At 37.3% G+C, this 24,915-nt stretch overlaps 1 protein-coding gene across 12 annotated transcripts in view; it reads left to right on the plus strand.

The window, feature by feature from the left end:
- The window catches only part of STXBP5L (syntaxin binding protein 5L), a 181,218-nt gene that overhangs the window by 74,691 nt on the left and 81,612 nt on the right, over positions 1-24,915 (plus strand). For all 12 annotated transcript variants that reach the window (XM_050333882.1, XM_050333883.1, XM_050333880.1 and 9 more), the window contains exons 5-7: positions 7,482-7,616; positions 16,943-17,006; positions 23,888-23,971. In XM_050333882.1, coding sequence (XP_050189839.1) covers positions 7,482-7,616; positions 16,943-17,006; positions 23,888-23,971 — 283 coding nt within the window. The remainder of the gene's footprint in view (positions 1-7,481; positions 7,617-16,942; positions 17,007-23,887; positions 23,972-24,915) is intronic.

Below are 24,915 nucleotides of genomic sequence, written 5' to 3' on the forward strand. Positions count from 1 at the left end.
TTTGAACATGCTTTCTCTGATTTGTTCTAGGTTCTCTTAAGTTTGAGTTAACTGCTTGTAAATAATTTATGTTGACACCCATTACAAATGTTCATATAGTTGCTACACTAATGTTTTATATGATTAACATAAGTATTTGTATCTTAAAACAAGTATTTATGAAATACTGTAAACTATTACTTAGTTCTAATTATTACGCTTCTCATTAGATACTCTTCACCTACCCAGTCCTGTCCTAACCTTTATTTGCAGTGTATTCACTATAGTACATAATCTTTTTGGATTTCAGTAAAGCTTTTGATACTGTCTCTCACAGTATCCTGCTGGACAAAATGTCCAACCCACAGCTGGATAAACACATCATGTGATGTGAGCAATTGGTTCACAGGTCGAGCACAGAGGGTAAGTCAATGGAGTAACATCAGACTGGTGACCTGTCACTAGTGGGATTCCACAGGGCTCCATATTAGGCCCTGGACTCTTCAACATCTTCACAGATGACTTGGACGCAGGACTGGAAGGGATACTAAGCAAGTTTTCAGATGACACAAAACCAGGAGGAGTTGTTGACTCCCTTGAGGGCAGGGAGGCCCTGCAGAGAGACCTCGACAAATCAGAGGACTGGGCAATCACCAACCATGTGAAGTTCAACAAAGGAAAGTGCCGGATTCTGCACCTGGGTTGGGGCAACCCTGGATGTACGGGCAGACTGGGGAATGAGATGATGGAAAGCAGTGACACTGAAAGGGGCATGGGGGTCCTGGTCAATGGCAAGCTGAATGTGAGTCAGCAGTGCCCTGGCAGCCAGGAGGGCCAACTGTGTCCTGGGGGACATCAGGCAAAGCATCGCCAGCCAGTCGAGGGAGGGGATTGTCCTGCTCTGCTCTGCACTGGGGCAGCCTCACCTTCAATCCTGTGTGCAGTCTTGATCACTGCAATATAGGAAAGATATTAAGCTCTTAGAGAGTGTCCAAACGAGGGCAATGAAGATGGTGAAGGGCCTTGAGGAGAAGCCGTATGAGGGGCGGCTGAGGGCACTTGGTCTGTTCAGCCTGGAAGAGACTGAGGGGAGACCTCATTGCAGTTGCAGCTTCCTTGTGAGGGGAAGAGGAGGGGTAGACGATGATCTCTTCTTTTTGGTGACCAATGACAAAACCCAAAGAAATGGCCTGAATTTGCGTCAGGGGAGGTTTAGTCTGAATATTAGAAAAATCTTCTTCACCCAGGGGGTGGTTGGGCACTGGAAGAGGCTCCCCAGGGCAATGGTCACAGCACCAATCCTGACACATCAAGAAACACTTGGGCGATACTCTGAGGCACATGGTGTGACTTCTGGGGACAGTTCTGTGCAGGCTTAAGGATTAGACTCAATGATCCTTGTGGGTCTCTTCCAACTCAGAGTATTCTGGGATTCTGCGATAGTTTTAAAACAAAAAATATTTGAGCAGGTTGTGTAATACTCAACTGGAAAAAATCTAGAGACAGAAATGCTCATGCAGTATTTTAAGAATACTATTTACCTTAATATTCCTCTTGTGTCCAGATATCCCTAAATAACAATGGACTTTACCCTTTGTTATTCTGGCATGAGGATCTAAGGAGCTAATGCAATTCATGAACAGTGTTTTTAGTTCTACTTCACTTTCTTCTGCATAATTAAAACATAAAATAAGATGAATCAATAGATTTTAGTTCAAAATAAATGTTGACTGATGATGCTAGCAGAAAATATATGTGAAACACAAAATTTTTCTAAATTTAAATTGAAATAAAACTAAATTACCCTTATAAAAAACACGCGGACCACAAGTATCAATCTCAAAGGCACATTTGGTTCATTCACTTTCTGCTAGCATCTGTGTGTGTAGGGTTACTATAAATTTCTGAAATTTTGTTGTGTGGTATTTGGAGAATCCAGTTTGAACAGCAGAAAGTTTCATGCTATGATATAGTATCACCAAGACCCTGAATGAAAAAAACTATCCAGGTAATATTGTACTGCTCTATATTTCATGTGACTGTTAGTCATGCCAGTTAGTAATTTAAAGTATTTCCTGTGCTCTTATGTCAGCCCTAAAGACTGTGCATACACTTCAAGCAAGTTAAAATAAGAGTTTAATTTAAACATTGGAACCCCTGTTAAAGGAGTTCATCTTGGATTTCTACCTTCCTTGGACTTTCTGGTATATAACAACACTCAATGTTGCAGTAACACTGTTGTTATTACTATGCACAGACCCAGCTCACATTTATCTGGGGAACTGCACAACCATCTGCTGCAAACACGTTGCATTATGTGGATGGCAGGCTGCATGAATTGCTGTTACTGTACATGTTTTTTACAAGCCTTACACAGCTGATCAAATTCATATATAGTCCAGGGAGAAGATTAAATACCTCCAGAGACCAAATAGCTCATCATTTACATCCTTTGCTTGATGTGCTGGAAATAACTCCTTTTCTTCATTGTCTATAGCTTTAAACTGTGCTTCTGTTTAGGCACTTCTGGTCAGCTATAAATTGCTTTGCCTGAATATCTGTCTAAATCTCCTTGTATGCATTTCATGACTTAAAACAATAATCTCAGCTCAAACATTCACTTCTAAACTGACAGAGAAGCAAGCTTATACTTTCTGAGAATGCTGACTATCCAGAAGCTACTTCAGAAAGCTACTGGAGAAGAAGGGGCACTAAAGACTTTGGTCTTCTTTGTTTTGTATTACTTCTGTTCAAAAATACCAAAAGATTAAGGGAGTATGAGGGAAGAAAATGGGTTGGGTGGAAATAATTTGGGCTTGCTGATGGAGGGAGATGAGGACTGACAGAAAGTCATGAAGCACCCTCAGCAATTGTAATTTTCATTGTTGGGGAGAAGAAATCCTGCAGAAGTCAAGAAGGAATGGAAGGGCTTATGCAGTGGTTTTCCTCTGTTGTCAATATTCATTGAAGGCTATACAGGCCACAGGTTCCTCTCCAAAAAGAGCTGCTTTGAAAGAGAACCTGACATAACATCAGCCAGTCATTGGTTAGTACCAGGAATGATGGCCAGTCTATCAGGTGGCAAGAGAACAGCTTGTGGTTATGATCAGCTGAAGGAAATAGCATAAATTAGCGGAGAGTACTGGAAGCACCAGAGGACGTTGAAGAAAATTCCTCAAGTCAGGAGGGGAGCCACGATAACAGTAATGAAAATGTAGATTTCTGATGTGCATAACCTACTTAAGAAGGTGATCAGCTGTGTGACTTCCAGCTAATGGGCTTGCTTCCTGTCAGCTACTCATGTTCCCAAGTTAATACTCTTTCATGTTTTGCCACTTTCTTTTCCTATAAATCTGTGAGATTTCTGTATTGTCTGAGAACCTGGACAGTGTAGTTTGTTTTGGTAGGATTCTGAGAGGGAGTTCAAGCTGATGTTTGTTTTCTGTAGGAACTTACAGAAACTGAACTCTTCTACCAGTCAGTATTGGGCATAAGGGCTACATATGTTGTATGCTTGTCCATATTTAAGATTATCTGTATAAAGGGAAAAGGCATAGTATAAATTTAGTTGCAATTTTGATGTCAAGGAATTAGAAAATAAATAATTAAATTGGAAAAACTGTTTATCATTTTGACAAAAATGAAATTTATGCTCCCCCCTTCAGCAGCTCTCCCTTCTCTCCACCAATAGTAGTGTTCCAGCAAAATTCTTCATGCTAAAAGAAAACAAAAATAGCAAAGCACAGGCAGAAAAAAAGTGTTCTCCAAATTGTTTTTTATTTTTCTTAGAGAAATATGATCAATGTAATAAAGATGATTTTAAGTCAGAGTTTTTACTAGTACTTTAGAGAATATAGCACTCGAAATTATTTTAACACTGTGGTGTTCTACTAATATGCAGTGAGGTTTTTTAGCATGGTTTTTAGACTGTAAAGTGCTGTGATTTGCTGAAAAATATATCCCTTCAAGATTTGCTAGTCAGAATAGATTCCTTTCTAAAATGAGGTTCAATTTTTTGACAATGCCTCTTTCAGTTATTCCATTCTCTCTCTTATGTTGCTTACATAATTTTAGAAGTGTTTTCAGGACTTTAGCAAAAGAGTTTTCCTTAAATTGTGATTTAGGTGTTTTATTTAGCACCTCTTGATTTTTTTTTTTAATATTATATTCTATATCTTGTTTTGTGCTTTGAATTGGGAAAACAATACAATGTTACAGACCATTTTGGTAGAGTAGAAACACCTTTTTTGGTATCAATTAATGTTTTTTACTATTTCTTACAGTGATCAGTGAGATTCATATTGTGGTTTGCTGCTAAGAATGTATAATTTCTGACATTTCTGACTTTATGTTAGGTGATCAACACTGAGCAAATTCTCAGGTCTCCATTTAATTGGGTTCCATGTTATCTCGAGCAGATTGACAATCTGATTAAATTTTGTCAGAAGCACTTCATCCTGGCACAAATTACTACAACCCCTACCTTCTTAAGAAAAAAACCAGCCTTTCTTTCTTTCTGGCTTATTGACTCGTTTTTGTAAAGGCATCAAAGGACATCTTAATTTGCTTGTGGGATATATGACTAATAGAGTCATATAATAGAATACTTTTCACCCACAGTGAAAACTGCAGTATGAGACTTCATTGTTTTCTCTTTAAGAAATCGTTATGTAATTTCAGTACTTATTGAAATGGAAGATGTTCATTAAAAATCTGAGTCTTGCTTCAAAGCTTCCAAGCCTCAAAGTCAAGTTAATATTTTCTGTAAAAGTGAAAAGTCAATAATATATAAAGCAGTTTGCATTTAATTTACATAATGTGAAATAAAAGTACTTCAGGGAAGTGCAGAGTTTTCTGAGAATATGAAAATCATATGACTTTGTTTGGTGAAGCCTAGCAATATTGTATTAAAATACCTAGTAACCCCTATGCTCTAATAGGTTTGTTACACATCTGGATTGTCTGTAAGGGAATAGCATTTTCTTACAAACTCACATATTGTAGTAGGTTGTATTTCATAATGTCTAATAACACTTTGGGTAAACAATGAAGACTCATAGGGTAGTTTTCTTTGTGGAGGAAGGAACATGCAGATTAATTTCTTGTCTGGCTGTCCCATAAATTTGTCGGAACAAAATGAAATTATTTAAGAGCAAGTAGCTGATCTTAAGAAAACAGGAAAATCTGTGGTCATTTTCTTCACTCTTTAGCAATACCTAACACTCTTTTGGTCCTTCATATTGTATGTACAGACTTACTGCCAACTGGTGTCTGTGATTTCAGATAGGCCAACAGGAAACTAAGTCTAGTAACTTATGGCCTAACTGTTTATTAGTAGTTAATACTTTAGTCCAGTTTTTCTCTTACTGTAGGACCTTGCTCTTAGAGCATCATATTCTTGAAATATTTAATCTAAGGCAGGCAAACAGAGGACATGGAATGTTTGGGAATTTAGGCACTCACTTAGTCTGGTGGGGAGATCATAACCTAGAAGCAAATTTCAGAAAGGAGAATCACATAATCACAGAATATGCTGAGTTGGAAGGAACTCAGAAGGATCAGAAAAAGCAGCCCAAAGCAGTCTCATAGGGTGTCTGAGGTGCTTTTCGAAACTTTATTCATAATCAAGGTATTGGATTCAGTCTTGAATATTGGAGACCAAGTTTGCTGCAGACGACTTGAACCTGCTTAGTCTGATGACACAACTGCAAGCATTTGGAGTAGCAGCTTTCAAGTCAACTAGGATTCACTTTGTAACTCTTGAGTTTTTTGTCAGTCCCTAGACAGATACATTTGCAGCACTTAAAAAGTCAAAATTATTTTCTCTTCCTGTAATTTAACAGTTTACTACAAACAAGTGTTGAGTGAACATAAATGTGAAGTGATTAAGAGGATTTATCAACCAGGGAAGCCTTTTATGGGCTGGGACCTAACAAAGCACCCATATGCTTTGCAGTGCAAGAAAGAAAAGTAGAGCTAGTATAGAAATAAAAGAAATAGAACAAAAAAATTGGACTAAATATGAATTTAAGCAGAAGTGTACGAAATAGTGCACCTGAAGAGAAAGCAAAAGAATTGGAGTAGTTTAGTTTAAGGAAAAAGATCAGGAAATACTTGAAAAATAACTTCCCATTTGTAAAATTACAAAGTGAAAAGGGCAAATTGTTCTTTGCACCTGAACAATAAAGCTAACAGCTTTAACTCCAGTAAGGAACGTGCAGGTGCCATATAACTTCTGCAACTGTTTCTGTCAGACATGTGTTGATTTGACTGCACCCACAGTATAAGTACTATGTTGTTGCTGGAAGGCATTTTCAGTTACATATACTAAAATATAATTCCCTTTCTCAAAACAATTCTCTCAAAAAACTTACTTCTCTTTCCACTAAAGGCATTGAAATTATTGCCAAAATTAGACAACTAATGGTAAAATTTAGCCCTGTACAGATGGATGGAACAAAACCTGTGTCACACTTAAGTCTCACTTGAATCAACACCCCTCTCACTCTTTTATAATACATCCAGAAAGATTGCTGTACCATAAGAATGAAAAAATTTAAATATGTATGTTCTTAAATACTGGTTTTACTTTTGTAGTGGTGGAAGGTGTTAAGAATAAAAAAAGAATCAAGTTTGTATAGAAAAGTGAGAAATAACCTGCTTGTGGAAGTAAATGATAAATATAATAACCTATGGCAAACCAAGCAAAATACCTGCTTTTTGTCAAAATTCACCAGTCTGTGTTGTAAGATTGGATTAAGTTTCAGTCTCTGTAGGTAGCATGCATTCCACTGTATTTTAGTAGTAAATGGTTTTTTGTCTCATATAGATTTAGTTTTGCAATATGAAAGAAACCTGAATCTACTCATTCGTAATCTGTGAAAACTTTTATGTATTATCATGAGAAATTGTCATGACATCTTTCCAAGCTAATATTACATCGGTTCATCATCTTGTAAGAATAATATGAGTGTGTCTTCTATGGTAATTCAGTTTTGATAAATGCTTTTATCTAGGGCCCTACTCTCCCAGACACCAAATAAATGAATGTTTACATGTGTGAATTATGGTGTTACACTTCTCTTTGACAAAACATAAATCCCACTGACGTCCATTAACTTCTGTTTGTTCATCTAGAAAAATTGCTTACTCTAAGGAAAGAAATAAGAAAATCCAACTTGAGAGTCTTGGATACTATTGAAGTGCAATTTACATATCATGCAGATAGACTTACTTCAGTGCTTAAGTGATATGGTTCTTTTTCCTAGCCCTTAACACAGGCAGGCAGGATGGCCCTGTTTTGTTTCATGTTCCCTTTTGTGATTTTTCTGGAGATGACCCCCGAAACTTGCACATTCTTCAGAATGCTGCACCTGCTGGGCAGTTTTTTCTCAAGTTATAAAGTGGAAAGAATAATTATCTCATCTGTAAAAGTGTTTAAAAATATTGTTGATGTGATATTCGGTAACAGTTTTCTGATGTTTTCTTTTTCTGCTTTCCAGGATTACTTACTGCCATCTACCTTTCCAAAGTAAATGGCTGTATGTCGGAACAGAGAGGGGAAATACACACATTGTAAATATTGAGTCCTTCATTCTTTCGGGATATGTTATCATGTGGAACAAGGCAATAGAACTGTAAGTGCAGATTTTTTTTGCATTTTTGTCTGTGGTCATTTTCATAGCTGTCTTAAGATTAATTTTTAAGAAATACTTGTTTTTACAAATATTAACAAATCTTTTGAAAACTTTTTATTTCACTGAATGCATTTGCTGTGTTAACAGGGTTTTTACAGGACATTAGGAATTCAGATTTATGATAGAGACCAGATAACTACATTTTATATAAAAGTTATTTGCCAATCTGTTTAACTATGAAGTGCCATGAGATACAGATAATCATTAATCTCCAAAATTCAGATTTTGCTATTTTTATGAGTGTAGCTTGATCACCATCTCCTCCATCCAGTGAAAAGAATAATTAAGTGTATTTCATATCAAAGATGAAAGAAAATAGGAAAACATATGTATGTAGACTTCAGGAAAACTTGAAAACCTTATTATGAATGATGTAGGAGGCAATAGTGTTCATAACATTGTTTTTAATTCTGAGAGAGACTATATCATTTCAAAGTGTGAGATTAGTTTGAAGATGTTACTATTCTCTATAAAGTTTGGAAGGAGAGAGTTTACCTTCTGCACAGACATTTCTGTCGAACTAATTATCAAGAAAAGACCAGTAAAAGTCATTGTTCTGCTCCTATTTTCAAGTCATCAGTTTAGATGGAGTGTTTATAAAGCAAATTTTGAGCGTGTCAGGTTTGTGTGTCATTTGTACGAAAAAGGCTGAAGGACTTTATCCCTCTTCATGCAATTTTCAGCCAGTTCTTGTCTTTCTTTCAAAACCCCTCATTTTTTATACTGTCTTGTATCTGCTTCTAATGAAATCTCTATGAATTTTCATAAAGCAGATTTAACTCAGTTGTCATTAAGATTTCAAGACTTTACAGTGAAAACCAATAGGAGATTGAACTGGTTAGGGTTTTTTTTAAAAAAAACTGAAATGCTTTCACTTTGTAATATTAAACTACATGTTACCATACCTAAGTCACTGTAAAAACAGATTACAGCTCATTTTATAAGAATACAAAAAAACCCCACCTGAAATTCCAGCTCTCTTAGTTTTTAAGAACACCTACATTGCTAACACTGTAGGCAAGGTAACCTGGAGACATATTCTGATACTTGTGTGGCCATTTCTACCTGTAAGTTGCATTCTAGACTTTCATCATGGACTGAGTTTGTCCCTTTAAGGTCATGATGACATTGCTCAGTAAGCAATATAATAGAGGGTACTCCATAAGAGAAAAAAAATTGGAGCATAGAGGACAGATACAGTGATTAATTTTAGTCTGTTCATGGACTTACCAACATTTCAACCCCAAAAGGAATTTCATTACACTTCTTGAAATTAATTAATTCCAGAGAATGTAACCCTCATCCTCAGAATAAAACCAAACATTGTGTGTCAGTGAGGCCCATCAAATGACTGCAAGAATTGTTTTTATAACAGTGAGTCTGTTACAGTGAAAGATTCAGGTGAAGAGGCTTGGTAGTTTGAAGACTTGAAGGAGAAATAGGTTTGGATGTAACATTTTTAGGCTTTGCATATAATGCAAGATATCTGATCACCTTGTCCTGCATGTTGGCTTTTGGTACAGGGTTTTGTGATTTTATTGCCTACTTTTGTATCAAAATATACTGAAATATCTGTATAACATTATATTTCTTACTGATAGGGGTTTTATGACTTGTTCTGAAGCACCTAGTAGAGATATATGTCAAAAAGATGATTGCAATACCTATTTTATCCTAGGGACTATTGTCTTCTCAAACAGGAGAGATTATTCAGCTGTCTTAAACGATGTCTAATGTTTGTGAGAAATTAAGGCCTTGAATAGATTAATAATGCAAAGGAGACATAAAAAATTTTTAGAGTATTTTCAGTGCTGAGTCATAACTGATTCTAGAAGATACAGCAAAATTTTCTTTCTTAAATCATGTGCATTGTCTGTGTCTCAGTGGACCTGGCCTTGTCCAAGAGCTGTGAAAGGGCACAAGCATATGGGTACCAATTCTTGTCTCAGGCATTTCTATCATCTCGTGCATTATCACTGCTTCAGACCACACTGAAGCACCTTTTCAGCTAAGAATGAATAACTCAAAACTTTTTCGCTTGTCATTTCTCTGTCATGTAGCAGAGCTAGTCCTTTGCTATAGGTGTTAGAGGCTCATGATACTGTTTGTTTTTCTACTCTCTAACAAGTAAACAGTTTCTCTCTTTTCCCTCTGAATGTTTGGAAACAAACCTGGAAGAGAAAAATAGTCAATGAGCCCAGCATGTCTCCATTTACTCCAACTAGAGTGAGATTGATTTTCACAGCAGGATCATACATTTTGGAAGTTCCTCTGGTGTTGGAAAGGAAAAGAAGGTCTTAATATGAGTTCACTGAACTCCAAAAAAGAAAGGTCTGTATTATAAGCCTCCAGTAAGATTCCAGTGTTTAAACAATCCACTGTCTAACGAATGAATAACTGAAACTTAGCAAAATGTGTGGAATTTGAACTATCAAAGAACTGGGCAAATTGGAACCCGGTTATGGCAGACCCATAAGGTGATATTTCCTTTCTTAGTCTTTTCTCTGCCAGCAGTTCCAGAGCAGTGAGGGAAAGCAGCACACAGGAGGGGAAGTAACAGTCTAGAAGAATCCACCACTCTCCCTGTGTGCAGATCCAAATGGATGCAGTTTTTAATCTAAAGATAGCACAAGTTGCAAGACATCCTTCTGGACATTTCAGAAAGTGTATCTAAGACTCAGAGTTACATCTTGAGGTTGAACTGATTCTCCTTTACTTCAGTTCCCAGCTTTGATTCACAGCATGGGAGTGAGGAATCTAACTTATTCTTTTAAATTTCTCTGTGGCTCTACCAATTAAAAAAAGGTCTTAAAGTCCCTGAGGCACTGCACCTTTGTGGAAAGCACAACTGCAGAAGATGCCTGACTACTGACACTACAAAAGTATCTGCTTATGCATATGTTTTCCTCAACACTGTCACATTCAGTCAACTTCAACTCCATAGCAATGACTAATATAGACGTTTTCATTTTTTCCCTCTCCTAACTGCTTCTATCACTTTCTAACATCAGATTTTCATTCTTCTCAGAAATAATTACAGTACTTCTATAACTGTGCAGGCTATTTATTTTTTCAAAAGGAAATTGTTTTGATATGATTTTATTTTGCTATAGATTACTTTTACCTACTTTAAAGGTTGTCTTGGTATTTGAAGTTCCTACAACAGTATTTAAGTCACTTGATTTCTTAGAGTCCATAAAGCATCCCAGGATGATTGAGGAATACATCATCTATGTATTTTCCACATTTTGCTGAGCCCAGATTATAATATTGCTGAAGACTTCTTTTTGAGCTTTCTAATTTTAAAATAAGATAATTAAATAAAAGCTTCCATCCTTTCAATGAAGACTGTTATGAAGGCTGTTTTACAGCGAATGGTTTCTTAATGTCAGTGCTGTTCTTCTGAGTAAGAGTTAAGTCTTACAGCATACCCACTCTCTCATCTCCCAAAATGAACATGCACCAAATAAATTAATACCTGCTGCTGTCAGGAATAACTTCTGATGAAGTGCAAAACAGCTCAAAGTATCAGTAGCTTCTTAGGAAACTTCTACTTCTATACAGCTGTCATGGGAACCTTTTGTTCCATTTTTCAGTTCTGCAGTCTGTTTTTGTGGACTTAAAGGTCAATGAAGGCTATGAAATGTTGCAAACTTTTGTATCGTTAGCTCATACTTTCTTTTTGCTCAGTTGAAGGTAGCTTTTGTCTTGGGAATTTTTTACTGCAAATCATTGCTGGTATTTTTTGGACTTGACCTTCTTTTCTTTTTCCTTTTTTTTTTTTTTTTAATCTATGGTCTTGGCTTCATGCTTTATCCTTTTTGTGTCTTTTCAGAGCTTTTATTTTTGCAATCATTCTCAGCTACTCAGTACCCCAGTTGCTATTTGGGAATGAAAAATTCTCTGCTCAACTATTTCACTTATGTCTTATTTTCACATACTGATTCTTCTGTATTTTCCTCTTCCTCAAGGAATAGGATATAGTTAGTTTTTATGCAGTTTCCCAAAGCCAGCTTGAAGGAATGACTATGCTTGAGTATCTGGCATCAACAGTAGTGTGCTTTACTCATGGTAGCTGCAAATATGGTAGGTATTCCAGCACCTCCTCATCCTTTCCAGGAGCTGTTGGATCTCTACTTTTGCATTTAATATACTTCAGTGGTGTTTTTTTTTCTTAGTAGGCAGTTCCACAATGACAGTGTACAACTCTCCAGTCTCCTTGACAACTCTACTGTAATAGCAGTGAGGGGAAACAGAACATTTTATGTATACCTAAACTATTGAGGCAAAATGGTTTTTGTGTGTAGACATTTCCACATACAGCATAATTTACTGTATGAGAGCAGTAATTACTGTATCTGTAACTCTGATAGTGTTTCACAAGTTCTATAAACTATCACTATTGTTACAATATAATTAACTAAATAATTGTTTCATTTAATCCTGCTTGTAGTGCAGTCCTGATGTCCACCCTTAGGAGAAATTGACCATAGAGCCTAATTCCTGGCACTCCTTTTACAGGCAACACTTCTCTAGGGATCCAAAAGACATTACTATTGTTTCTGTATATCTGTACCTATCTTGAGGAGACAAGAAGAGACAAGTGGTAAAGCACTGACCTGGCTTTGGCAGACTGTTTCTGGTATTAGTGTGGCACCAAGGACTGGGTTTGGGTTCCTAGCCACAGTCCTGTACTAGAAAGGAGATAACATCACTTCAGGACAAGCAAACTGGAGAAGATTTATTATGTCACACCTTCTGTATCCAGTCATAGGGCAGGTTCAGAGCAACAAGGAAAAGGTCATGTAGAATGAAGGAAGTTGCAATCCTTTTGTGTGCAGTTTTCTTCCTTGCTGCATCTGAACTCGTGTTACTGTGTATCAGTATATCCTCCCACAAATATCTCTCCCAAGATGGGACTGTGCATGTTCATCCCAAAAACAAACCCCGAACTTTGTTCTGCATCTTGTGAATGTTCCTTGTTGTGTAGTCCAAAGAGGAATCAGTTTTGATGCAAACACTTCACTTGCTATGAAAAAAAAAAAGAGCAATGTTTCTTGGAGCCCCATAAAAGGCAGTGCAGGACTGCCAGGGAATATGCTCTACACTTCCAAAAAGCTTCAGGAACATCTGTTGTCATCTGTGTGTGATCTTATCTGTGATGGCACATGTGAAATTAGTTTTAGTGTATACAACTACTTGAAAATGGTCCTTTCTCATTTACAGACGGAGTCATTGTTATGACTGCCAAACTTAATAGACTCTCTACTTCCCCTCACCTATGTATAAACAAATCTGGCCTCTGTTAAGCAGTTAAGGAATTTCTGGTGGGTGGACCTTGGCTGGTAGTGAGACTCTCCCCTAGCTTCTCTCTCACTCTCCCTCATCAAGAAGACAGGGAAAGAAAATGAAATGGAAAAGTTCATGAGTCAGGGTAAAGACAGGAAGATCACTTTCCGATTACTGTCAGTGGACAAACCAGACTTGACTTGGAGAAAATTAATTTAATTTATTGCCACTTAAAATAGAGCAGAATGGAAAGAAACAGAGACAAAAACTAAAACGTTGTCATTTTACCTAGGCTCAACTACCCTCCTTCATTCCAAACTTCTCTACCTCCTTTCCCCTGAGTAGTGCATGGGGATGGGAAATGGAGAGATCCATTAGAGCTCCCCTCTGCTTCTCCTTCCTTGTCACACTTTTCTCCTACTCTATCCTTCCACAAGCTGCAATTTCCTCAGCAAATATCCGCCTGCTCCAGTGTGGAGTCTTCCACAGACTGTAGGGGAATTTCTGCTGTGGCGCATGAAGCACCTCCTCTCCTCCTCTTTCACTGACCTTACTGCTCACCAGGCTGTTTCTTGTCTTTTTTTACCCACTGCCTGTGCAGAACTTTTTGCCCTTTCTTAAATTTATTTCCTTAGAGGCACTACCATATTGGCCAAGAGACTCAGCTGTGTCCTGTGGTGGGTCTGTTGGAGCCAAATGGAGCTGGCTGTGTCCAGCACAGGACAGCCCTGACCACTCCTCACAGAGACCCCCTCTTGCCACTCCCCACTGCCAACACTTTGACACCTACATCCAATATTTGACATAAAAGAGCTGTCAGGAGTGGAACCAAAGACCAGTGGTGTATGTGTGAAAGATAAACAGTGATTTGTTGAGTGTTTTGATAGAGTGACACACCTTACAGTCTTAAATTTAGTAGAAGTGAAAGAAAAAGGAAGGACCAAACCAAGTATAATACGCAGGTATAATACGAAACAACTAAATTATTGGAATACCAAGAAGTAAGATAATATACATAATAAGAGTATTTATATCAAATACAGAGGAAATAGAATGAGGAAAAAATAAAATATCATACATTTAGTGCACATACTGCTGTGTTTGGTATCAACTTTGCTGATGGTGTGTATGAAGCCCTTATTCAACAAAATTAAAGAAATAGCTAGGTACATAATAATTGAAGTATAATACTCCTAAAAGAAATAAAAATGGTCTAACATACTGAAAAGGAAACAAAACCAAAACCAAACAAAACCCCACAACATTATTAGAGTATAATAAATCCCAGGATCCTCCAGCTATCATTTACAATAGATTCAAGTGAGAAATGAGGGAGGTAGGAAAATGTATTTTATTAGAGTTGGCTTCTACCCAAAGAAAAATTCTTTGGTAAGCAATGTCATGTGTATCTTAAATAGAAAACTGTGGTTGCACAGATTTATCAAAATTGTTCTTTACTATTAAAATTAGTAGGTACGAAGACGTGTCTAGACAGGATTAACCTTTACCTTACAAAGACAGCATGCCCTTTTCTTTTCTCCCCCCGTTTGTTCTGAATTTGCCAGTATTCCTGGTAAAGTACCAATACTGGAATGGCCAAGCAGCCCAGCCTGCGTACTGGGTGGTTCAGTGGGCTGGGATATCTGCCCAAAGCAGTATACCTTGTCAGCCTAAGTGTGCTTCTGCTACCATCTTGTTTGTTGCCAGCTTAGTCATAACTGATCTTTGCTTGTTTCTGCTCCTTCTTCTGTCATCTATCAGTTGTTCCTATCTGACCAAAAAAGTGGGAATTCTTATTCTACCTCTTCTCTTCATGTTTTTTCCTCTTATTCTTATCCTTCCTCCTTTACCATTCATAGTATAGGCAGCATGTACCTCAGACAGATCTAGTTCTTTCCATCAACATAATCTGACCAGTTTAAATAGATGAACTATGTCAGAAACAAAGTCCAAAGCAGCCTAGAATGTCCCAAACTGTCATATTCACTCCATCAGGACAGATGTACAAAACATGTGTGGGTCTAGGCACTGCTTGCAAATAACTCATCTTGCCTCTCAGTTCACCAAGACTGCCTACCTACCCTGCCTGCTCCAAGGTCTGGTGTTGTGCAAGTGATATTTTTATTTAGGAACAGGTTACTCAGAAACAAAAGCTCAGCCAGAGGGTCCCCTCTGGTGATTTAGCTTGGATAGGATGACAGCCAGATCTCCTGCTACCTGCATCTCTGCAAAAGTTGTTGTGCGCCATGTCTAGGGCCAAATGGGTACTTGCTGCTGGCACCATTAAAGACAGTCTGTGTAGAATATTACTGTATAAACTGTCTGTCCACTGCTTTCCTGCTGATATCACTCGATGGGATATGTTGCAAAATGCTCTTGCAGAAACTTGCTCATGGAGACCTCATGTAGGAAAGTAACATACTGAATGTCCAGGATGTCTGGAGTAATATGTCACTGTCCTTAGCTCAGAGATAAATATCAGAGAAGATCTTTGCCACTCTGCTTAGACCCAGCTTTGGTGTTCAATGAAATAGCTGAAATATTTGAAACATTATATGGGCAAAATATATATGAAAAAATATATATGGGCAGAGGACAGCATGCATGCTTTTAAGAGTATTGGAGCATACTATTTTGAGAAGGAGTAGTCTGTGAGGCTATGAGTCAGTCCACAGTGTTTTAATGTATTAGTTGCCTGGGAATTTTTGCATGCCACTCAGTCTTGATTTGGGTTGTGACCTGATAGACCAGAGAATGGTTTTGCTGCAGTGCACTATTTGAGACAAAAGAAGAGACCAATAATTTAGGAAAATGCTTTGAGCAGTTTGGCTGGAGAGCCTTGTTTTGGTTTGTTTCTTTAATTCTCTCGTGGTCTGTATTAAAACTTGGAGCCTAGGTAGTTTTATGTATGGCTTCCAGATAAATTCTTCACTTTATCAGCTCTGCCAATTGCTGCCATATTTTTTTTTCCTGGTGGCCTTTGGTGAATCAAGACCAGCCATTCAAGTCTAAATGGTAAGCTGAACCCCAAGGAACCTGTGCTCTGACCCCAGAACCTAGACAGAACAAAGGTCCTGTTCTGTGAAGGCATTCAGTGTGGACTGGTGCTTGTCTTCTTGCTCTGTATGACTGCCACGGCCTAAAGGTCTGGGCAGAAAAAAAAATTGAAAAATCTTCATCTCTCCATTCAGTTTCCGATGATTTGCGTTTTCTGTCAGGTGCTAGACATTAACAATTTCAGTAGCAGTCCCTGTACTAAGTTGCATACAGCTTGTTGGTGCATGTGACAAGAAGAGAAGGCATGACAAGAACAATAACGTTATGTAGGCTTACCAAGACTTGTGAGATGGGTCTTGTGGCTGAGGAGCCTCACTAAACACGCATTGTGGCTGTACCTGTATTCATTGTTCTCAGGATGTGTAAAGCTTTACAGATTAGACAAAAGCAAGATGCTCCATTTCTGAAATGCTGCTGTGGTAATGCTAAGAAGCTTCCTGATAGAGCAGTGTAGGTGAGGTTACTGAAGCCCTGTCATTAATGAGATAAGAACTAGGTGAGTCATGTTATAAGGATTTGAAATGAATCCAGTGAAGACTTTGCAAATCCTTGACAGATTAGCCTTGAAATTGAGCAAATGAGGAGGGAGGGTCAGAACGAGAGAAAGTAGAGAATATAAAAGGCAAAAAGCCTCAAGAATGAGAGGAGGGAAAAAAATCACTGTAATAGGAGGAATAGTGAGATTTAAAAAAAAATAGAAGAAAGGATTAATTGACAAAGGAGAATCTTTGCCTATAATGGCAAAAATGGAGGAGAACATGAAAAGATGTCAATAACTTTACCTTCCCCTACTGGGCTTTTTACAATTACTTTTAAACTGTTGGAGGTAGATGTTAACACACCTAGAAATTAAGGTAAGCATCTAGCCCTTTATACAAAAAAACCTAATTCACAGATTTTGATTGATTTTTGTCTTGCAGATCCACAAAGACTCACCCTGGTCCAGTTGTACATTTAAGTGACAGCCCAAGAGATGAGGGAAAAGTGAGTACAACTAATGGTATAAAACTTTGCAACATTTCATAGCCTTTATTTGCCTTGGTAGCTCCTTCCTTTTGGTTACTCACTAATTTTACCATCTGCTTTCTTTCTATATTTCCAGTTCACTTTAGCTATTTTACAGTTTTTAAGAAAAAAATTGTCTTTGTACAGAAAACATACTGTACTTTGAAACATTTAGCCATCCAAATTGTTCATGATTAAGTAAACCCGACTTTGTGTAAGTAAGAATTGTCTAAAAACTGTATCATGACTTCAGTACTTGAAAAAACTTGCTATTATGAAGTCATTGTAGTAAGTTTTCATAAGATAGCAAGTCTTATACAAGAATTTTAACTATAGTAATCTACATCTGTTGCTGCTGTTTGCTATTCTCAACTCTGTTCACAAAGAGCTGCCCACAGCTGGAATCAAAACATAAAATCAGAGCATCAGGGTTGTGACTGATACCACCCAGAAGCCAAATGGAAGTTTGCTGGCTTTATTTGTATGGCAGCTTTTCAAAAACGAAATACGGTTGACAGAATACCAGTTTTATTAGAGCTTTTTCGTTTATCCATGGCTACTGATTTTTTTAATATTTTGCCTGTGTGGAAACGGGTATTTAACTCTCTCCTTGGTTTTGATAATTTCTAGCAATTGTAGTTCTGAGTGTATTTATAAAGTACTGCATTTTAAAAATGGTGTATCTATTTGACAGTGTCCCTCACATAAGAGCTGATGGTTGTTAGAAACTAGCAGCAGTTTGAATTTTTATACTGATATGGGGGATATTATGCTGAAATTATGGGTACCTAGAAAAGCACCGATGAGTACATCTGGTTTTCTTTTGCATTGCGTGTCCTTGGACTTACCCATATTGCAAGGTGAACTATGTACAAATGGTGTGCTTGTGAGCTAGCCCTCCAACAACTTACATGGGATCTCTAAGCATTTTTAGAAGAAACACAGTGGATCAAGCAATTTAGAATATTGTCAAATAAAGTAATTAGACACTGTGAAGTGTAGTGTTTTAGCCTCAAACAAGAAGCCACCAAGAAATGCTATTTAACTATCTATGGCAAAATGCCTGATAAAAGTAAAGGTTTATTCTTAAGGCATCATTCTTGTTTTTCTGGCCACAACAGAAGCTGAGGATGACCTAGGCACCTAAAGTACACAGTGTAGGGAAAAAGGATATGAAAAGAAAAAATTGTCTTGTGAGTGAACATCCCTTACAGGAATGTCATGCACTTGTGTCCAAAAAGAAACCTAAAAGTATTTTTTCAGCAGAAAGAGAGAAGATGAAAAGGAGCCAGGAAAGGGAGATAAAGGAGAACTGGCTTGGAAATACAAGTGCTTGTTGCTCAGAGGGTACGTGGGAGACATTTGGACATTGATGAATTCTTAGCATACTAACAACAACAGCAAAATCAGACAGATGCCTATGAAAAAAAAGATTGAAAATTTATGGAGAGAAAGAGCAGAAACCATCCCAGTGCAGCTCTTTATATCACTGATAGATTGAGAGTGGCGTAAATAACAAATTGGTGCTAACAAAATACTTGCAGATTTGCAGACTGTGGAATTGTTAGTGTTTGATGTTTACAGGAAGACATCAGTAAAATGTACACACAGATAGAAGAGAAGATCCAAGCATTAAATCAAAAGACATAGCTCTAAATAAAAGAATCCAACAGAAGAGAAAAATATTAAACTAAATTTTTCAACCAAGTCTCAATAAACTTTGGTTGAATGAATGAAGAATTAAACAAACATATTTTTCCATAATGACGGAAAAAAAACAACCACAAAAAAACCCCTAGCTTCTGGCATTTTGCTGTTCAACATCATCATAAATAGCCTAGAAAACAGAGTAAGCAGCTGTGACTTTAGGAGCCTGAGAAACTCAGCAGTGGAATGGCAGGTTAAGTACTGTCGTTTGCAAGTATTCAGTGTAAATGATAAGAAGTGATACGTGTAGGGGAAAATATTTATGACTTTATGTATTAAACAATGGGTCTGAGCTGATGATTACTGTTTGGTACCAAGAGCTTTAAGTGATGATTGATAGTTCAAGGAAAATATCAGCTCAAAGCTCAGTAGAGAACAATAAAGAAAATCAAAATTAGGCATTATCTGGAGAAGAATGGAGAACAAAACAGGGCTATTAAAGAAATGCATGGTTGACCTGCCTGCTGAATACTGAATACTTCTCCTTCTATATCTAAAAAGAACATGATTACGCTAAAAGAGGATAAACAAGGTTTTCTATACGAGAGACAATTTAGTGAAACAGGAAAATTCAATGTGTAAAAGACCTAATTGTGATTCCAAGTTTGAAAATCACGATGATGGGAAGAGGATGGAAACAGCTCATGGTCTCTTTCAATACAAAACCTAAAAGGATATCAAATGAAGCTGACAAGTCAGATTCCAAACAAGCCAGTTAAGTACTTTTTCAAATGTGCAGTGGGTAGAAGCTACAAAATTTTGTCCAAATGCTGTTGTGTGTGCTGAAAATTATATTGGTCACAAGGAAGTTTAGAAAAATTAACACAAGAGAAATCAATTTGAGGGTAACTGAAAAGGTTTGCTGAATTCTCATTAAAAGTTCTTAAAGACGAGGTTAAACAGAGCCATGTGTAGTTAGGGAGATGGCTATATTGGAATTAGAAAATTTCTTAGGCTGAGAGAATATGAGAGTATGACAAGTACTTGTCCTCTTCCCTTATTGTTATTTGGTAGTTACTCTTGGCTGTTTCAGTACAAGGTACTGTGACCGTATCTTGTACTGAATACAGTATCTTGTACAGTATCTTGTACTAAATACTTCTATTTAATTTAGCAGAGTTAATCTTAGATAGTAGAGCTATCTGAAGATAGATCTATTAAGTAGATACTCTGCTTAGCTCCTCAGCTCCAAGTTAACCAAAAACCACCAAGAGGTGTTGATGGGAGAAGTCAGACCTCCCCACACCACTTCCTTATAGGCAGCAGGTGAAAGTGTTCTTTGCACATGTTTCAGGAATTAAATAGTAGGTATAAATGAGTTGTAATCATTATTCAAAATACAGATATTCTTTCCTCTACCAGAGTACTACTCTACAAGTACTCTGCAAGGGTTCAGTGGTATATCCTTGTCTGGGGTATCACAAAGTTGTTTACAGATCTGGGACTGTTTCATTGAAGTAGATAAGTATTTCTCCTGTGTGCACTGAGTGGTTCAGAGTCCTAAAACACAGTCAGACCTTTCCAAGCCTAGGACAATCATCAGACCTCTTTTTGAAAACCGCAGAAGTTTGTGTGCTGACAGTATCTTAACATTTTTCACTAAAATTCTTGGAATTCCTTCAAGTTCCAGTTTACATCAGTGACTTGTGATCAGGTCCTTTGTGTCAAAAGAGTGAATGTAATTCCAGAAGACTTCTGCCATTCAACATTTTTCCAGAGTGCCCTCCAGGCAAACTATTTAGGCAGACTTTGGAGATAGTTTCTTTTATGAATCTAGCAGGCTGTGGCTGGAACACAGACATCAAAGAGAATTTGGGCATTCAATGTGTCACTGAAGAACAAATCGGGGACCTAGTGATTAAGTTCATTAAATATAACTGTGTCTGCCAAATAAATGAATAGAAACAGACTGAAGTGCACAGACATTTATAAGTGGCAGATCTGTAGCAAACATGATTTTTCTTGCTGGCAAAGGAAAAGACATTAACTGCAATGATCTGCAGTTTCCCAGCAAATGGAGAAAGCTTAATAGGAAAAGGTTTAATATTATTAACTATTAGCTGGTGGACTAAACTTCCTATCTCTGAGTCTGAGTTCTGACATCTAATAATACCTAAATACAGTGTGCTTTTGGCAGGCTTGTTTGTTTGGGGTTTTTTCTCCCAGCTATTTTGCGTTACCTGGACAAGGAAGGGGCTTGCTGGTATGTACCAGGATGCAATTAGTTGATTGTAGGAGAGAGAAATATCTCACAATATCTCATCATTAAAAGCATTTCATTAAGAAAGATTTAAGTAAAAACGTGGAGCGACAAGGAAGATCTTTCCAGATCTTCTCTCTCCGAATTCTGTCCAACCTTCTGCATGTTTCATAACCTAGTAAAGTATGAGTAATTAAACTGTGCCAGGAGAGACAAGTTGAAAAGAAATATTCGGGGTTTTTTTCTGTCCTGGACTCCTTTTACATGCATTTTTCTTCTTTGTCTATATTTTCCCTTCCAACTACATTTGTGGATGTTTTATTTTTAACCTCTGTTACAGATGTAGAGCTTGGTCTTAGAGACCTCTCAAGTGATCACCATGACTGAGAGGAGTGCCAATGTTTGAGTTTCCTGTGGTTCAGACAGGTCAGAGTCCAGAGCATCATAAATATACTGGCAATGAGACTTACCACGTTCACCCAGTTGGAAATGTGACTTTGGTGTCGTACCACAGTGTTAGTAGAAAAGCAGTATCACTACCATCTGAACAAAAAGAGAGACTCTTCCTGGCTATGCTGCAGATCTGTTTACCTTTCAATTTGTTCCCTGAAATCACAACACTTTGTATCTTGCCATTCTGTAGTGCTGTTGTGCATTGAGCATTTCAGCAATAGATCAGGTGAAATGTGATCTCTGATACAAGGTATTTAACCTTTTAGTAATTACCTGGAGCATGATTTCTTTGCAAAAGAGAGTGACAGAAAATAAAAGACAAGCTTGCTTCACTAGGGAGAAAGGCTTCTTAAGAAACGGATCACATACTAAATGTTTTTCTATTCCTTCAGTTTTCTGAATATATTTGTACAAAAGCTGAGATGAAAAGAATACCGGTGGATACAAACTGAACTCAACTGGTTTGGTACCCAGCTGTAACACACTGGTGCAAGTGTTTGTTATGATGACAATAAGGAGAGCATTCAATCTCCATAATGCATTGATTAAAATACAATTTATTGGAGGTAATACAAAAAGGATGGTGGAAACCCCAAGTCATGTAGCATTGCATGGACCTCTAGTAACAGTACATCACACTGTGCTAAGTTCCCTCTGTGAAGCAACTTGCTGGCATTTTTGTCTTTGGAGATCTCAAAAGATTTTTTGGGGAAAAAAAGCCTTCTATCCATTTCTACTGTCAAGCAAAAGGATGTTCACATGAGTCATTCTGCCTTACATTAAGAGAAAGGCAAAGGCACAAAGGTGGTGTTATTGCTCTTACCAAGTGGGAACTCCCTACAAGCTTCTTTAGAATTAGCCAGCTACGTTTATCTTGTGGCCAAGGAGCATGTGCAGCACAATGCAGGCCTGTGTGCAGCACAACATAGCACAGCACAGGCCTGCACCTACTCAGGTTAACTGCTGTGTGGATCACTAACTCCTGGATGTAAAAATGACTTCTGTTTGGGATCACTACACTGACAGTGAAAGCAGCCACAATAAGGCACTCCTTTGTTCAATCTCTGAATGGCAATCCGTTATCCCAGAGTACCATATGGCATCCTGACACAAGTGCTCTCCAATTAGCTGCATGCTCTCTGACTCTGCCACAAAATCCCACATGAAACCATACAGAGCAAAAATGCTAAATATTCTGGAATTTCTCCAGCCCAGTTTAATTTTTTTTTCAGGAGCATAACTCTTAAGTAATCAGGTATTGTTCATATTCAGGTATTAACTATAAGTCATTGTCAGATTAGTGCTACATCTCCACATAAGGAATATTCTCCTGGCAATACAAAGAATCATATCCAGTAGGATTGAGAGTATTCCCAGACTCTTCTGTAGCAGTATGATGTATCAGTCACACTTAACTTGGAAAAAAAGTGATGTTTTGTTTAGCAGCCCAGTCAAATTTCAATTTTATGCAAGCCAAAGTGAGTGATAGCAAAGATGCTGTTAAACTTTCACTGACTAGGAGATAATCTTGTCATTCTTCTGCTCAAATTCCTAATATAGAAACTGTAAATTCTTGCCTGCATTCTGTGATACATGTGTCTATAGGCAGTGAACAACTGCAGCTATCACTACCAGTTGTATAAAATATTCTACAGCAGAAATGTGTGAGTCTTCCAGTTTGGTCATTTCCAGTCTTCATATCCAGGATAGACTCTTAGGAAGACAGACTCTATGGGAAACAATTTCCAGGACACCTAAGTAGGCTAGACTTCATATTGTCCGTAAGATCTGAAATTAATTGTGTTCAAATGAAGAGTACTCTACAGTGCCAGATCAATATTTCAGTTCTTTTCAATGGAGACAAGGAGAAAGGATTGTGTTCATTCTTATTTTTCTCCTGAGCATTGTTTTTCTACTCATTCATCTTTTCTCAGACCTTCTTTGCTGGTATTTCTGAGATGTGCACAATGATGTGATATACCTGTTCTAGAAGAACAGGTATAAATTGGTATAAACAGGTAAAAATTGGCATATCAGTTAATTAATTTTTAATTATTAGGAAAGCAAGCAATTTATTATTCTGCAGGAATAATTCTTCAAAATGTTTTTAAGCAATAGAAGGCATAAATTAAAGGAATATAAGTAGCTGAATGACAGTTTCATCTGGTGACACTTTGGTTTGAAGTTATTTAAGTGATTAGGTGTCAAATATTTTCCTACAATCTTATTTTTTCAGCAGATATGCAATCGTGAAAACTGTCCAGGCACATAATCTTCCAAGGGGAAAAAAAAGATGTATAAAGCCAATTTTTTTCCCATATCACATGTTAAATTGTCAGTAATGTGAAGTAGTTTATACTACTAGAGATAGTTTGAAGGTATTACATGTAGAGTAGATTACAATCTTGCACATCACTTTGGCATTTCTTTTCATATCATTCAATATCTGTATATACCTTTTGATTCAGGAACTGTAATTGTGTTTGTTTCCCTTCTCCAGCTGTTGATAGGCTATGAAAATGGGACTGTCGTGTTCTGGGACTTACGATCTAAAAGAGCTGATCTGAGAGCTTATTATGATGAGGTAAGCAATTTCCATTAATTCAGAAAATCCATTTTTCAGCAGCTTGCCATATGTCTTACCAAGCAGATGTATATTTGTCTTAAGGCATTGCTGGTTCTGGAAATACTGATTGTGCTATGCTTTTGGGCAAATTATTGACAATACAAATCAAAGCCTAAAATCTCTAGTTCTGATGTGTTAGACTCTCATGGCTGTACTTCAACACAGAGTCTCTTCCTCTTGATTCTGACAAGTTCATCAACTTCTGTATGAGGATTCTCAGTTGAACAGAGTGTAGCAATGAGCTGACCTGAGATATAGCTACATAAGGAATTATAGAAACATCTTTACTATGTAGAACATTAATTAGAATGAAAGACAAAATATTTGTACAGCTATTGATATTACCTACTACTTAAGATTTTATTAAATGGTTTTAAAAAATTATAGTTGGCATAATTGTTTCCAAAATACATATCTTCCTAGTAATTGTGATTTTAGCACTAGCTCAACAGAAAAACGTGCTTTGTTCTACCAGTCCTTCTCTAAAGTTCACCATTGAGTGAATGTGAATGCAACTACAACTGAAGGTATAAAAGGACATTTTCTTTTAAGTGATCCAAGCAGTAACTGGTCTCCTGTAGTTCTCTTCTTCACCTTGTCACTTCATTACGTGTAAGGAGTATACATATTTACTTCCCTCTAAAAGGTAATCTTAGTGCATCTGAATCCTATACTCTTTCAGCCTGCTTTCAGAGACACATTGAAACCACTGTGAGCTTCAAGATTAAGTTTCTGAGCACCCACATAGCAAATGTTTTAAAGGACAGAGTGTGAACAAGCCAGCACTTAAGCTTCTAGACATGCCCACTAAATTGTCTCTAAGTGGCAGTCTGCCTCTGCATACACTTGTGAAATTGCACCTGTTCTATTACCTAAGGCTGGACAACTTTTTGCTTTTACAG

This window comes from Myiozetetes cayanensis, unplaced genomic scaffold (assembly GCF_022539395.1).
Source record: "Myiozetetes cayanensis isolate MyiCay16 unplaced genomic scaffold, myiCay2020 scf5-8, whole genome shotgun sequence".
Taxonomy (NCBI): Eukaryota; Metazoa; Chordata; class Aves; order Passeriformes; family Tyrannidae; genus Myiozetetes; species Myiozetetes cayanensis.